The sequence below is a fragment of the Poeciliopsis prolifica genome, unplaced genomic scaffold (genome assembly GCF_027474105.1).
Source record: "Poeciliopsis prolifica strain line A6 unplaced genomic scaffold, Auburn_PproV2 SCAFFOLD018, whole genome shotgun sequence".
Taxonomy (NCBI): domain Eukaryota; kingdom Metazoa; phylum Chordata; class Actinopteri; order Cyprinodontiformes; family Poeciliidae; genus Poeciliopsis; species Poeciliopsis prolifica.
Genome location: NW_026562393.1, coordinates 4,877,001 through 4,892,123, shown reverse-complemented (window position 1 = coordinate 4,892,123; position 15,123 = coordinate 4,877,001). Strand labels below are relative to the sequence as shown.

The 15,123-nt window shown below is 41.5% G+C and overlaps 3 protein-coding genes across 3 annotated transcripts; 2 read left to right on the top strand and 1 right to left on the bottom strand.

The window, feature by feature from the left end:
* Positions 1-238: 238 nt before the first annotated feature.
* On the top strand, positions 239-4,607 carry LOC129367859 (uncharacterized). The gene is made up of 2 exons (XM_055042475.1): positions 239-534; positions 1,836-4,607. Exon 2 carries the CDS (start codon positions 1,851-1,853, stop codon positions 3,795-3,797), a length of 1,947 nt encoding a protein of 648 aa, XP_054898450.1. The 5' UTR covers positions 239-534; positions 1,836-1,850; the 3' UTR covers positions 3,798-4,607.
* A 1,601-nt stretch (positions 4,608-6,208) lies between these two features.
* On the top strand, positions 6,209-8,869 carry zgc:112285 (uncharacterized protein LOC561476 homolog). The gene is made up of 6 exons (XM_055043167.1): positions 6,209-6,378; positions 6,475-6,584; positions 7,301-7,395; positions 7,501-7,781; positions 8,288-8,451; positions 8,518-8,869. The coding sequence occupies exons 1-6, from the start codon at positions 6,243-6,245 to the stop codon at positions 8,695-8,697; spliced, it is 966 nt and encodes a 321-aa protein (XP_054899142.1). The 5' UTR covers positions 6,209-6,242; the 3' UTR covers positions 8,698-8,869.
* Positions 8,870-12,494, bottom strand: timm23a (translocase of inner mitochondrial membrane 23 homolog a (yeast)). The gene is made up of 7 exons (XM_055043168.1): positions 11,863-12,494; positions 11,685-11,743; positions 11,501-11,594; positions 10,710-10,794; positions 10,310-10,368; positions 10,078-10,188; positions 8,870-9,541 (listed from the first exon to the last, which is right to left on the bottom strand). Exons 1-7 carry the CDS (start codon positions 11,969-11,971, stop codon positions 9,423-9,425), a joined length of 636 nt encoding a protein of 211 aa, XP_054899143.1. The 5' UTR covers positions 11,972-12,494; the 3' UTR covers positions 8,870-9,422.
* Between the last annotated feature and the right edge of the window lie 2,629 nt (positions 12,495-15,123).

Below are 15,123 nucleotides of genomic sequence, written 5' to 3'. Positions count from 1 at the left end.
TGTACTGAGCAGTAAGCCTAGTTCAGACAGGGATGCCTTTAACACTCAATTATATTCATGCGTAATGACAGTCCTGACAGATGACCTTATCCTGAATTTGAATCAAAGTGCTTATCAGCCACCCGCTGTTCGCTTCCACACACAAAGACCGGATTGGACAGTAGCTAATAAGATGACTGGTAATCCTCAGGGCTAAAGGTATAGAGTAATGGCTCTTTCTTTGTCTCTCACACAAACACACACAGAGACAAATGCACCAAACAATGCACCTTTAAAAAGAAAAAAGAAAAAACAGTTGCGCCTTCGTCGACATCACATGAGGCCCAGCAGATGCAGAGGAAGAGGATCAGGCTTAAGGAGGGTCACAGCGGAGGAAACTCGGCCGTGAGGCTTTTTATGTGGTTGACATCGACAGAGGGAAGCCATTTAAGAAGGGCGTGAGGACATGAGGGGAGGAAGGAGAGGCCCCAATTAGAGCTGCCTGCACTGTGGCCGCGCACAGGGCAAAACAGGACACAACTTGTGAACTTTCAGGTAAGAGGTTCATTTTCATTGTCAAACACTATTCTGCAGTCGCATGTGTGTGAATATACTTTGATTTGATTATTTGTGTTTCCAATCTGTGCAGATCAGCTGCTGTTGAGAATTTCTATGATGTGAGTTAATTATTGTGCTTTTAAGGAAATGCTAGATTTTCTGATTTTTTTTTCCGCTCATGAATACAACAGTACTTCATTTTTTTTGCAAATAGAATCTGCTGACACCTATCTGTACTGCAAGGAGTGATCAAATAATAACCACATTGTACCAAAAGTTTCATGTTACAATATCTCACTTGACTTGATATCATTTCATGTTTTCAAGTGGCGAAATGCACATTTAAATTTGTCTTTTGAATCTTGATTTTGTCTTAATAATCGAATAATCTGGCGCTGCGTAATCCCATTTGGTTAATCTGGATTTTGTGTGTTTGTGTATGTGTGCTTGATTGCTCTCATTCAATTCCTTGAGAAATGTGTCATCCCAAAACTGTTTGGAAATCACGTCGAAGGAGCATCCATGCTCAAATTTTAGAGCAGTGTGCATGTGGGCGACATGAAACATGCTGCTTGTTGCAAGGGACCTGCAGAGAATTAAGATCTGATCCTGCAGCTTCTGCTGGCTTTACGGGGCTTTGAACTGTGTGACAAAGAGAGTTAGCACCAAGCTAACTAAGAGGTTTGCAGTTGAGGAGATAGCCAAGATGGCTAAGAAGAAAACGGTATTAAAACAACCGGAGTTACAAATCCGGTCACAAACCAAAAGTTGATCAAAGTTTCATCAACTTTTTATCTCCAAATTGATAAAACAATTTTGGTTTTAAAGATAGATCTTGAGTAAAAGTTTACAGAAATTCCCACAGAAGTTCATAACGGTGCTTCTGAATATTTTTAGAATATTTTTACACCCAATATTTTGATCTGGTGTAAAACTAACACATCAAGGACATCATGGCAGTCAAACAAGGAGATGGTAGAGTGATGATCTGGTTCTATTTCGTTGCTTCAGCACCTGAACATTTTTCTGCAGTGGATAAAACAAATAAAAATCCAAAAGAAAAATGTCTGCCTACTACTGCACTGATGAAATCACACCAGCAAAATTTTCCTCTGAAACAGTAAATGAGACAGAATAATCATTTCAGAGTGGCATGGTCAACGTTTGGATTTTTACTCCTATTGATTCTAATTTGTTTGAGGATTGGAAAGACTTAACTGTGTCAAAATAGCAAGAGGAATTTCTTCGTTTCATACTTTGGAGAGTTAATTATTTAAATATTATGTTTGTCCTTACAGGTGTGGGCCGCTGCCATGGCGAGGTCTGGTCGCCCTGCCTCTGAGAGCTACCAGTCCACCTGCTGTTCGGTTGGACAGTCACTGTCCTCGTCCAGTGAAGTTGGCGTTTTGGAGGACGAAGACGACCGGACTCCTATTTTCTCCCTTTCTAAAAGCTCAGTAGATGTCGTCACAGCAACAGGCCCTCCTCACAAGCGAGACCTGGCCTGGATGCGACTGGACCTGAAGCGCAGCTCCAGCACCAACACGCACTCTGACCAGAATCAAGTGACGCTGCAGCAGCTGCACCTTCACAAGTGGCACCACAACAGCCACCAGTTTTCAGTCACAACTCAGAACGAGGACTTGCACAGCCCTCCACCTCTCAGTGAGCGCTGGATTTCCAACATGCATCGCTGGAGTGGCTGCAGCAGCAGCACGCACAGCCGCAGCAGCACTCCGGACACGGTCGTAGGGAAGGAAGGGTCCTCGCGCTCCTGTTTTCTCAGCCAGGAAGCAACCGGCTGCTTCACCCCAGATTCTCCAATGTCCAGAGTTACCTCTCCTCCAGCCACACCCTCACCATTGATTTCCCCCTTCCATACTCCTACTTTACCACCTCAAGATCATTTAGCTTCTTCACCACTACCACCAAGCACACACGGGGAGTGTGAGGACTCACCTCGCCCTCGGATAACTTTTAGAGACGACAGCAACTCCCCCGATAAACTTTTATTTCAGTTTCCTTCCCCAGTCCAATCGCATGCAAGCTTAACAGATGAAGGACAGTGTGCAAATCCTGCATGCCTCGTTAACGATGAGAGTAAAGAGTCACCAAGCCCCACAAATACCCAAGTAATGGAAGATAAAGGAGAGGAAAGTCCACCGCCAGCTGGTTGCAAGCTGGAGCCAAGTCCTTCTGCAGAAAAGACTGATTTCAAAGCCAAACTCTCAGGTTGCCATTATCTTCTGTCATTGGAGCAAAGTTGCCAGATGGGCAAAAGTTGGAGAACACCACTTGTTTCTTCCTTGAGTGACTCACGGTTGGGGGACCTCATGATGCACTTAGAGGCTACCGCCAATAATTTAAAGGCAGAGCAGCTTCGGGAGGAAGGAACGATGACCTCCCAGCTGGAAGTGAGGGATGCTGCGGTGCAAACAGGCTCCCCTTTGGGCTCCTGCTGCGACTTTCAGAAGAACATGTCCGACTCCAACAGTGGCTCGCACTCGCTCTTGGGCTCTCCACCTGGATCCAGGCTAAACTTGAAGGCGTCTGTGGGATCCCACTCCAACCTGGTTTCGGCATCTTCAAGCATGTTCCCAGTGAGCAGCGGTGGGGAGGAGGAGGAAAAGCAACAAAACACCCCAGAATGGGACGCTACCGCCGCTTCTGCACGGTATCTGGAGAGAAAAAGATCATGTCTGAAGGCCCAGTCTGAAGACTGCGATGAGCTTGGCAGAAGGGGCAGCATGAAGCAGGTGCTGTGGGATGAGGATGGACTGACGTGGGACATTCATGGAGCATCCTTGGACCCCGAGGAGCTCAGCACCGCCATACAGAAACATCTGGATCTCAAGAATAGCCCCCAACCACAGAGCCGCTCCTCGAAGAAGAAGAAAGCACCAATGCCTCCACTCATATCAAACATGGTGACAACAATGGCCCCTGACACAAGCCCACCAGCAATGAGCATTAAGTGCATGGTGGAGGGTGAGAGCCAGGAGACCCTGGAGACTGAAGCAGCGAGCGAGGTGCAGCCAGAAACAGGGGACAGAAAGCAGGAGAAGAAGGAGGCTAACTGTAGAAGAAGCAGAGAAGAGCAAGGCAAAATACAAGAAATAGAAGAGGAGGAAGGTGGAGAGAAGACAGCCGTTAGCATAAAGTCACCAACACAGGGGAGTGGACACAGCAAGAAAAAAATAGTGATCAGATCCCTGAAGAGGCCTGGATGGTGCGGAGGATCCAAAAAGACGGACGACTGAGACTCTGTGACTCTTGCAACAGCATTAAAACTGAGTTTTAAAGAGACACCCTCAATCAGGATGGGGGTCAAAGCCTTCCCACAGCAAACATTCATTTATTTCCCATAAATTTGGTTGGTAGTATCTACCACTGGAGTCAAGCTGTCCTGATTCATTATGTCGTCCCTAAATAAAGACTTTTCAGAATAGATGTTCACTGAGGTTTTATGCTTTTCCCTTTCAACAGTATAAGCACCTTTAGCTCAAGATAGCTGTGTACAACTGCATGTCTGGAACTGAAAATATGTGTAAAATCAAAAGTGTGACAAAAACATCAAGTGCTAACATGTTATAAACCTCAAACAGCTGACGCCAATTATTGTGACTGAACATACTCCTGTATGTGGACTGGTGAGAACTTGTTTATTTAACATGATCAACAAACATCAGCAGATCTTTTGTACTGAAGGAGGAGAAAAATTGCAGGAAAGGAAAATAATTTTTTGAAGTGGCAAAATGTATCCTCACAAACAACAGCAGTGATGGGAAAAGAACTGCAAACACTTCAAACACTGTTGAGCCAGGTTATATGTCATCAGCTATACATGATGACAACTCTTTAAAGATAATAAAAAAGCCAATTAGGATTTACTTGTCATCCATACTTTCAGTATTTGTATGTTTAATGTTTTTAAAATAGGATATGATTTGCCATTTTATCACTTTTAATTGATGAAGTAGAATATTGATACAGTAGAAGTCTGTATGTACTTTTTAGATCTCTATAAACTTAATTTTCTGTCATTCATATTAAATTCTGTGCATTAAAAAAAATTTTTTTAAGCAGTAGCATTACAGGTTGTTTTTTTTTTTTTGTCTCTGTGTTTTTTATTTTATTTTATTTTTTTGTCATGTTAAATAACAGGACAGAACAATAATAAAGAAAAGCAGAACTTTATTCAAAGTTGTGATTTCATTACAATCCAGGGATTTATCGCTACGTTCTGTTTGTAGAAAGAAGAATTTCCAAGTTTCAAGTTGAAATATTTGAACAGGTTTTGAAGTTTGAATTGTAACTGGGAAATTTGGAGAAAAAACAAAACATGATCTGTGCCAGGAAACCACTCATTTTAAGATTTGAAGCTCCATTTATAAGAGTGAACAAATCACACCAGAAACCTTTTGATACCTGCAAAAGACATGAAATTTGACTAAATAATGGTAGGGTTGTGGGAATATATTTGTTAACCTGATATTGTTATAGGCAGGTGGAAACTACATAAACTATGAATTGGAAAATAGTTGCAATTTAAGATTCCTAATTTTAATCATTATGTCCTCTATAAACTGTATATTTAATACTTTTTTTCTGAGCTTCAAAGATAAATGATCCGTATCGTGCTTGTTTGCTTGTTTTTCTGCCTGTGCCACACATTGCCTCATTCACCTAGTAAACGCATACACACAAAGTAGAGTTGTACGCAAACTTGGTGAACCCCAGTGGTGAGATCTGACCATTCAAGCTCTGTCATTCAGATGAGCGGGCACATTCTCTTTTATTCACTGCAGCAAGTAAAGCTCTGCTCACCAGGGGCTTCTACTGCAGGCATATTTTTACAGAAGTATGTTTGTGTGTAGATATTTTGTAAAGTTGAGCTATTTACTAGGCATATGTAAACTGTAATGCTATTAAAATGAATGAATGGAGAGGAAAGGAGGTCAAAGTTCAGGGGAAATTGGAAGAAACATCAGATTTCGAAAACTTTTAATGGTAAAGAAAAAGTGAAGCGTTAATGGCAGCAGGAACCCCTTTAGTGACATCATGTAGGAGAAAATCCCGCAGTTTCAATGAATGACTGCACACAAGGTTTAGTGCAGCAATAGCTCCTTCAATAGCTTTGTCCAAGAGAGAGACGGGATTAAACAGAGAAAGACAAAGACAGACGGATCGTCTATAGGGAGAGGGCATAAAGTCATTGGCCCTCCAGGAACAGCAGACCACATGTAGCTTCTGCTGTTGTGATGAAATGAGATGACATTTAGAGAGAAACTGGACTGCACTGTTTGTGCTGCACTTGTCCTGCATCAAACACGACAAAGGTTACAATCAGGCCACTGTGTCGCTCCGATCAGTCATGTGACAAATACACTAGTTTGTGTACAATACCGTGATGTCTTTGTCTTGCACGCATGTCTGTGTGCTGGGAGAATTCTATATGGATGTGAAAGTGCTGATGGGCCTCCCCTGAAAAAAAAAAAAATCCCCTTTTTCTCAGCTGCAGTAAAGCTCAAAGCTACAGGAGAACTATCCAGCGCTCTGCTTTTGTTGTGACACTAAGTCATTGTCGCTGGAGGATTGGTGTTGTGCTTGTGTGTGTGTGAACTCTACCTGTTTGTGTACATTTTGGTGCTGCTTGCTATAAATAGTCCCCGCTCGTGGCCCGGTTGGTGATTCTGTGGGAGACGATGGCTGCACCAGGACCTCCTCTGCTCTGGTTTCTGTCCCTTTTGCTGCTTCTGCTTTTGAGCAAGGCATCCCTGCCTGCGGCTGCATACACGCTCATCCCAGCACAACGGCCACAACACAAAGTCCTCCAGCTGGGTGAGAACTAATCAACTCCACCAAGACCAAAACAAGTCTTGTATTGCTCATGCAGTAGCTCTGTGGTGTATGAATGTGTTGGTTCTGTCCTCTTAGACTGGCCACAGGATTGCGGCATGCCCCACTTCAAGCCAAACATGATTGAGAGGATTGTCTCTGGAAATGAGGCCAGACCTCACTCCTGGCCCTGGCAGGTCTCTCTGCAGGTAAAACACACCGACAGGATTCTCTATTTTAGGAAAACGCCATAGTTTCTGCTTACTCGCAGTGCTAATTAGCTCTTCCCAAGACAATTTCATCCAGTATTTTTTAATCGAATCAGATCAGTACATTGCAATGAATTAAAGTTAATTCATTTCAGAAAGAAAAGTGGATCAATATGACATAACACCAATAATAACAATTTAGCAGAAAGGTAAGGCTATGGACTACACAACCTGTGACAGTAGTTCAGCAGACAGTGACTGACACCCAGCAAAGGAAGTAAGTTTTAAATGCGAGAATTAAAGAAGCTGTCTGTTCACAGGGTGCTGTATCCAACTTTATTGGAAAGTTAAGTGAAAGGAAAAAATGTAAACAAGCAGCTACGGAAACACGAGAAAATCCTAGATAGATATGAGCTATTTAAACACGTTAAGATATTTAACGTTATTAAAGCTTAGTCATTTTAAAAAATATACCAGAATCATATCAGAAATGAAAATATAGAAAGACATTTTAATTTTGTATAAAATCTAACATAGTTCAATTAAATTCAAGTCAGACACATTTCTACCTGAACTTTAAAAGCTGCTAAACGTAAAACCTAAAAATTTCAGGAGTTAATTTTATTGCTCCTCTTTTCAGCATAGTTGACTCTCAAAAGACGAAAATAGATACATTAACTAAAAATTTGATTGCACTGTCTGGTTGTCTGTCACAGGTTCGACCCAGAGGAAGTAAACACTACATTCATGTCTGTGGAGGAACTCTCATCCATAAGAACTGGGTTCTGACTGCAGCTCACTGCTTCCAGAAGTAAATCTCACACCTTAAAGATACTGCAAGTTTGTATGAATTAAATACATCTGATTAAAAAAAAAAAAAAAACTGTGCATTTTTTATTTTGTCAAACACTCTCAGGGGAAAAGCAGAGGACCCTGGGAGCTGGAGGATTGTGCTTGGGAAGCACCAGCTGAAACGCTCAGAGTCTGCAGAGAGGATTTTCCCCATCAAGAAGATCTACCGGCATGAGAACTTCCGCTATCCTGCTCACAGCGAGCTGGACTACGACATCGCGCTGGTGAAGGCCGGCACGGACATCCTGCCTTCAAACTTCATCCGCTATGCCTGCCTGCCGCGCAAGCAGAGCCCCCTCAAACCGGGGCACTACTGCTGGGTGACGGGCTGGGGAGACACCAGAGGTGAGTCAGGGAGGGACGAGGGACTCAGACACTCAGGAAAAGTAGGACACTAACAATAGTGACACTAAAACAGGCAATATTGCTGTTTAACACAACTGGAGATGAACAATGTATCGACTTTAATATAAGTGTTGGCAGAAGTTAGTCATTTTTAAACAACCTTATTGTTTGTGCATCAGGAGTGATGAGTCCATCCAGTTTGCAAATTATCCTGTAATTTCAGAGCTCAAATTTGAAGAATCTTTCTTCCAAACTCTGAGACCTTGATTGTTTGTTGGAAGTTGGTAGTCTTCCCATGACATTTCCATGTTAAAAAAAAAAAAAAAAAAACATTTTCTAACAGCACCCTTGCAGCATTTTTTTTCAAGATGAACCACATCTAATCATAAAATTTACCCGACTGAGTGAACGACTACAGGAGTTTCACTCTGAAGTAAATTACTGACAAGGTATGTAGTTTTTATTACTGTAATTAAAAGTTTACTCACTCTATAAACACTTGTTAGGTGGGAAGGAGAACGTTTCCCTGGCAGAAGCGCTGAATCAAGCCCGTCTGCCCATCATCGACTTCAAAACTTGTCGGCAGAAGAAGTTCTGGGGCGACCGTGTCCGGGACTCCATGATCTGTGCCGGGTTCAGGGACACCGAGGGCCCACCTGCAGCGTGTCAGGTAAGGACTTCCCCATCGTTTCACTTTGTGTCTGTCGTTTTTTTCTCATGGCTTTCTTCCTTTCAGGGCGACTCAGGTGGTCCTCTGTTGTGCCAGCTTGGCCGTGATCGCTGGGAGGTGCACGGCGTGGTGAGCTTTGGCCCCATCGGCTGCACCGTGGAGAACAAACCCAGCGTCTTCACCCGCACCACAGCCTACATCCCCTGGATAGAGGCGACGCGCATCAGGGACTTCTTCCTGCACTGAGAGGGCCCTGCTGACTCAGCAAACCTAAGCTCTGCTCCCTTACGCCGTTCCTTTTTCCACCAAGCAAACCCTTCATAATGTAAATAATGAACTTCAAACATGCAGTAGTTTTCATTGATGTACATCAGCATATACAAGTTACTTTCTGCAATAAAAGTGATAAAAAGCTGAATATTTGTGAACATTTCTGTTTCACTTTATTTCACTTTATCAAACTTGATGGAGAAACATGAAAAGTAAGCAGTTCCAGTACAGCTTTACAGCGACTTCCACTCTCACAGAGCAGAAAACCACTAACACACGTTTTAATAAATACAAGTTATCAGACCATCAGGATTTGTTCCATTTTTACAGGTGGCGAGTTTTTCAGTCTGAAAACACCTCGTCTGGACCACACACCCGGTGCTGTCCAAGAAATTGGCTCATTTAACCTAAATGTCAGCACACTCTTTCAGCAAAGCATCACTGGAGACGGACGACTCATTCATAAACAATAAAACTAAGTGTAAGGACTTCATACCATATCCTCACTGATCGGGACTAACGCAAATGATCTGGATTTCCAGAGGAATGAACTTTTCTCTCAATTCCCAGAATGCTTCAGGGCAAGTGACAGAGTCGGGAAAAGAACACCGAATTGAACTCAAACCCAACAGCTTGTTGTTAAAGGTCGTGTCCTCCAGATACTTGGACCTAAGTATGAAGTCGCTACTGCATGGAAGAGGCTAGTAGAGCCGGGACGAGGGCGAGGAGCCGGTGAGATGATCCCAGTTGTTGTAAAGAGCATAGGCACCCGATACGGCTAAACCAACCAGACCTCCACGGGCCGCGCTCTTCAATCCCCCTGAGAGAAAAAATAAATGATTCCATTTATCATCATCTCTGAAAACAATCATTAGACATAATATTAGGTGTTCAGTAAATAAGGCCTAACCTCAGGGTGGGAACTCAAAGAAATCTGCTCAGTTTGAGCTTTAGAGGCTTTCTAAAGATCATCTTAGAATCTGCATAATTATTACTCTGTCAACTGTTTGTTACAACATGCCCAACCTATTATTTTCATCGCATGTATAAATTTACTATCTTCTTTTTACCTACCACAGCTTTCCATTGAAATAGTGAATAATAAATGTATCTTTTACATGAGATGTCAGAAAAGAGCACTGTTTGAGAGCATTTCAAGAAATACATTCTTAATATAAAACAAATGTTTTTATATTCATAATTAGCACCGCAACAATTCTATTAAAATATCAACTAAAAAGTTGCTAATTTCTTGAAAAAATAAATTAATTAAAAAAAGCATCCTATTATAAACATGATAATCTTTGAATCATAATTGAGTAAATGCAGGACCAATGCCCAAGCAGAGACACCTACCGCTGGATTTGAAGAGCATCCCTGTTAACGTGCCAGCAGCCACTGTGTTAATGTCATCTTCTGCCCCTCTGGCTTTCTCTATCGCCACACCGAAAGCACTATACAACAGAGCTGCAAGGACATTAACAAAAAGGCACCAGAGTTAAAAGGACAAGACTTTGCAAGGGCGATTTAAAAAAACAACCTTAAAACGTTTGGTTTGGTGACAGTTAAGTTTTCATTCTAATCTCACCGACAGAGCCTAGAGAGTTGGCCCACGAAGCCCCCTGCCTGGTCACCATGTTCAGAATTCTGGTGAAGAAAAAGTAAAAACATTTAGAGGGGAAATGATTTAAGAGGAAATAAACATACAGCACTTTGCAACGGTTTTTACAGCTTTTAGACCAACTCAATGCAGTTCATCACCATGAACTGGAAGCAAAGGAACACACAAAAACAGAAAAATCCAAAAGGTGTGGCATACACGTGTAATCATCCCAATTCTCTTCAGAATTAACTTTATGCATTTCATCTGTGAGCCACAACTCATCTTTCCAGGGACAACTGTTACCTGTGAACTTCACAAAATCTCGTTTTATGGAAAAAGTGTGAAAGGCAGTATATTCGATAGAGTGAACTGTGTCCATGCTTACTGTACGTTACGAGGTTTGGACCATGCCATGTCTCTCGTCTCCTTCAAGCCCATCCTTAGGCCATTTAAAGCTCCCAGTGTGGCTCCTGTGTTAGAGTGAGGCGGGACAAATTTTGAGTATAATATTCTCAGCATTGTAAGTATTATTTCTGCTCAACATAGAAAGAAACTGACAGACTTCAGCTGCAATTTGCTAAGGCTTACAGATCAATAGCAGTGGTTTTGTTGCCACTGGAACGCAGGACAGGATTGTTTTTTGAAATAAGCTGTCAGGATGAAAGTGAAGGCAACCGAGTTTTGTTAGAATTCGACTTTATTTAGACTCAACTCTGATCTGAATGTCAAACTGCAATTAGAAATTAAATGTCCCACACAGATAAACAATAAATAACTGCACTATATCAACAGTACAGACAGACCTTACATTGGACACTTTTATACGTTTGTGTTTTAAAACTTCAAAAACACAAATGCCATAAATGATTCCTTGGCAGAACATGTTTGTAAGTTGGAGGCTTTACCCACAATTTTATTTGAAAAATAATGTAACCACATAAACATTTCTGATTATAAAAGGGTTGTTTCTACAATGTTTATACTTTAACATAAGCAATTAAGACATTTCTTTGTGATTTTAAGGGACATAAATTCAACCAAGAATTTCAGCTTTAACATTAGTCTTAATTTTTAGCCTGCTTTGTTGATCTTTAAAACAGACTGATGTTTTTTTGTTTTTTGCAAAGGAACCCATCCCAAGCTCCTCTCAAAAGCTGACAACTTGGTGTTACTCACCTGTCATACATGAGCCTCCAATGGTGAAGAAAGCCAGTTCAAATCTCCCTCTCGTCTTGTTGGCCCCTGTCGGTAAAATGAACTCATCTGTGTCCTGCAACACAACCATTTTTTAAGATTAGCCCAGACAGGACGACCATAAAACTCAAATAGGTTTTCATGGTGACAGTGAGATGAAATCTACCTGGACCAGGTAACGAGGGTCGACGTTGAGGTAAGGTGAAAGAGGACTCATTCCTGTCACTGGAATACAGACGCAATCCGAAGTTTAAAAAACCCATCTGTTAACCACCCAGCATGCGAGCAATGCGACAGCAGCTAACGTCGCGGTGTCGCTGCAGCTAGCATCACAGGATACTTACGTGGGACACCGGCGAGCTCTGTGTTGGAGTATTCAGGAGCACCACCGCCACCAAAGATACCCCCGAAACCCCCTTTGAATCCTCCAGAGCCCTGAGAGTTGTTGTCCATGGCTGTAACCCTCTCTGGACTCTTTAGGCTAGAGTCTAAAGAAGCTAACTGAGCCGAGGCGGCTAACCTCAACAAGAGATGTCGTAACAAAGTAAACGACGAACGTGACCGCTGGATTTTTCCAACACCCGCAGAAAATGTCCAATCCGAGAATATTCTGTATTCCGGTATAATTTTTCATACGAAATCAACGTTTACTACAAAGAAACAACTGAGATTCTGCAGCGATCATGTCCCTGACCTCCAGCAGCCACGCTCTGCCGTAAAGCGATCGCCGGTAACAAACTGTTACGTCAACAAGCAAGATGTTCACACTTAAAATCAAAACTCCGATTCCCCAAAAATATTTTACCATGTATAATGTAATGCCTGAATATTGAAAGTCGCAGTGAATTTAAATTGTCGAATTTTTGTTATTTCCCCTCTCTTCGATAAATTTACGAACAAATTACGACAACTCAGAGGCATTTTGAAATGGAAGAGTAGATCTCGCTGCGCCAAAAAAAAAAAATAAAAAAATAAAGATACGACTGCGCATCCGCCATGTTGCGAGTGGCAAATCCATCTTGGATACTGACTGTATATTCCGGGTGTTTTGAATAAAGCGAGCACTAAAGTTTACGTTCTGCTAACATATTTATGACTCGTTTACACCTAAAATTATTTATGTTGATTTTGTAAGCAAACAATTCCTCACATTCAAATTAAGAAGGAGCAACCACCATGAAACTCATTGTGTATAAATTGTTACATTGATTTTGCTATGGGAATGTTACAAATAACTTAGTTTCACTCAGTTTGAGAGATCTTGATTAAAATATTTATTTTATTTTTTGTTCTGCCAAAAATGTTTTTCAGTGGGTATGAAATCTTAATATAACTACTTCTGTCATTGTTTGTGTTTGTTTTTTTTATATACAAAATTATCTATGACTTGTCAAGTCATATTTGTATCGTGTTGCGAATGGCAATTTTTAATAAGAGGATCTATTGTCACAATGAAAAAAAATAAGAGTCCTAGGCCTAACTGTAAGTCATAATGATGCTAATTATTTTGATATATCTAAATAATTATTAAATATTTTCTAACTTTTATTTAGATGTCTATCATTTATGAGCTTCAGTTTTATTTTTGAAAATGTGATGAAATTGGGTAAACATGAAATAGTGCTTTACTTTTAAAACACATATAATATCACAACTAAATTCTTATCTTGACATGATGAGATGCTGTCCTATCACTTTAACTTACTTTGTTGAAAAAGGACAACTATTATTAAGCAGGCTGGTACGTATTCATTTCAAATCCATCTGTATGGAAATGAAAACTTTAGGATCTTGACAGATCATCCAAAAGTCTGTACAGGCATTTTCCTTGGGGGATACATGTTTGTGTTCCTTCACGTTTTTTCTCCTACCTGTTCCAGCTTTTAAACGCATCCTGAAAGCAGCTGTAGTTCCTGACATGCTACACAGGGAAGCAGCAAAGAGCCAGCAGTCCAGATGAGGGTCAGACTTGTTTATCCTGGTCCTCCCCAGGTCTCCTTTCTAATTAGGCCTGATTTGATTAAGTGATTTAGTTTAATGGGGTCCACAACATGCAGATGTAAGTTAAGATAACGTAAAGGGAAAAATTGAGGTAGAAATGCTCAATTGATTTAAAGACAACTTCCATATGATTCACTGTGGGCTTTATAATCCAACCCTCGTTCAGAACATCCTTCTTGCGGGTGCATATGTGAAGACGCAGGTCCACCGCAGCTCGGCCCATCTGCTGCCGGTCAAAGGCGCAGAGACTGAAGGAATGCAGTGTGCTGAATTTCACAAATAACAGAGTGTCTTATTTGGATGCGGCCATTGTGCGTGTGTATTCAGAAGGGGCCAAACGAAGCGATGAAGTTTGCCATTGTTGCCCAGTGTGGGTGTTTTCAGACTCTCTGGCATGATGTGTGAGTTAGTGTTCTGTGTTACTGCCCAGTGTGCCCACTGTCTTTCCCACAATGCGCCATTCAGCTGTGGGCCTCTCTCGCTCCGCTCTCAGATGGCGCTAGCACACATTTTGTGCTTCTGGCTAATCATCATCACTGGGACACAAATCACATCTTTACTTATTGGATGAAATAGCTGTGATGTCATCTTTGTTATCTTTTTCAGGAACTTTTCATCTTCTCCCTCCTTGCTTCCTACTTTTCCTCTCTCTCTCTCTCTGGCTCTCCCTCTCTCTCTTTCATTCTGTCTCTCTGAGCTCCCAAACACAAAAGACAGAGAGGCCACGACAGGACCCCAGTGTAAGCCGGTTGACAAGGAGACAGTGTTGGGTCTTTAAACTGCCTCCGAGGGGTGTGTGGAGTTAGGGGGAGTTGGCCTTATTTACATGGGAAGAGGACAAGGGAGAGAAAGGGGAGAAAGACGGGTTTGAAATACAACTTTTGAGCAGCTTACAGGACTAAAATCACTCCTCCTCCGCTCAGTCATCAAATATTTACCAGGCAGAAGAAATCTGGAGTTTTTCATGAAGTGAATTCACACAGTGCTGCTAAAATATTGATGTCCCTTTTACAGATTTCTTATTTGTCTGTTTTGTTTTGTCAAAACCTAAATATATCAGATCATCTGGTGACTTTCTCTACCATGCAAAGATAATCAGAGTCAAAATAAAACCGGGTTTTAAGTTGTGATTAATCACATTTTGTTGGTAGGCTCAGTACAGTTTCCAAGCCGATTAACTGCCTCATTAATTGACTGAAGAAATCACTTAAATTGCTGACATAAACCTACTGATAAGGAAATTAGTCCAGAAGCACATCATTGACTCATCCATAAGGTCACAGAATAACCCAGGAAAACATCTGAAGCACCACAAGCCAGTTAAGGTCAGAGTTTATGATTTAAAAAGCAGAAGCAGACTGGGCATAAAATTGCACCCAGAGGAGAGCTAAAAGGTTAAAACCACTGCTAACCAAAAAAAGAACACAGAGTTCTGGCCCACATTTGCCAAAAATGTCCTCCCCAAAGCTCATGAAAATGTGTGGACTGAAGAGACAGATAAGTTGAAACTATGTTTCATTATTATCACAGTCAAACATGGCGGTGGTCTGAAATCACTGTGTTTTGTAATTGATGTAACCATTGAATTCGGCTCTGTATCAGAA

Excerpts from the sequence above, each read along its gene's own strand:
- LOC129367859 (XM_055042475.1), top strand. The coding sequence starts at position 1,851 with ATGGCGAGGTCTGGTCGCCCTGCCTCTGAGAGCTACCAGTCCACCTGC.
- zgc:112285 (XM_055043167.1), top strand. The coding sequence starts at position 6,243 with ATGGCTGCACCAGGACCTCCTCTGCTCTGGTTTCTGTCCCTTTTGCTG. Across the intron at positions 6,379-6,474 it reads ACACAAAGTCCTCCAGCTGG|ACTGGCCACAGGATTGCGGC; the intron begins GTGAGAACTAAT and ends CTGTCCTCTTAG. Across the intron at positions 8,452-8,517 it reads GCCCACCTGCAGCGTGTCAG|GGCGACTCAGGTGGTCCTCT; the intron begins GTAAGGACTTCC and ends TCTTCCTTTCAG.
- timm23a (XM_055043168.1), bottom strand. The coding sequence starts at position 11,971 with ATGGACAACAACTCTCAGGGCTCTGGAGGATTCAAAGGGGGTTTCGGG. Across the intron at positions 11,744-11,862 it reads AGAGCTCGCCGGTGTCCCAC|TGACAGGAATGAGTCCTCTT; the intron begins GTAAGTATCCTG and ends TCTGTATTCCAG. Across the intron at positions 11,595-11,684 it reads ACCCTCGTTACCTGGTCCAG|GACACAGATGAGTTCATTTT; the intron begins GTAGATTTCATC and ends GTTGTGTTGCAG.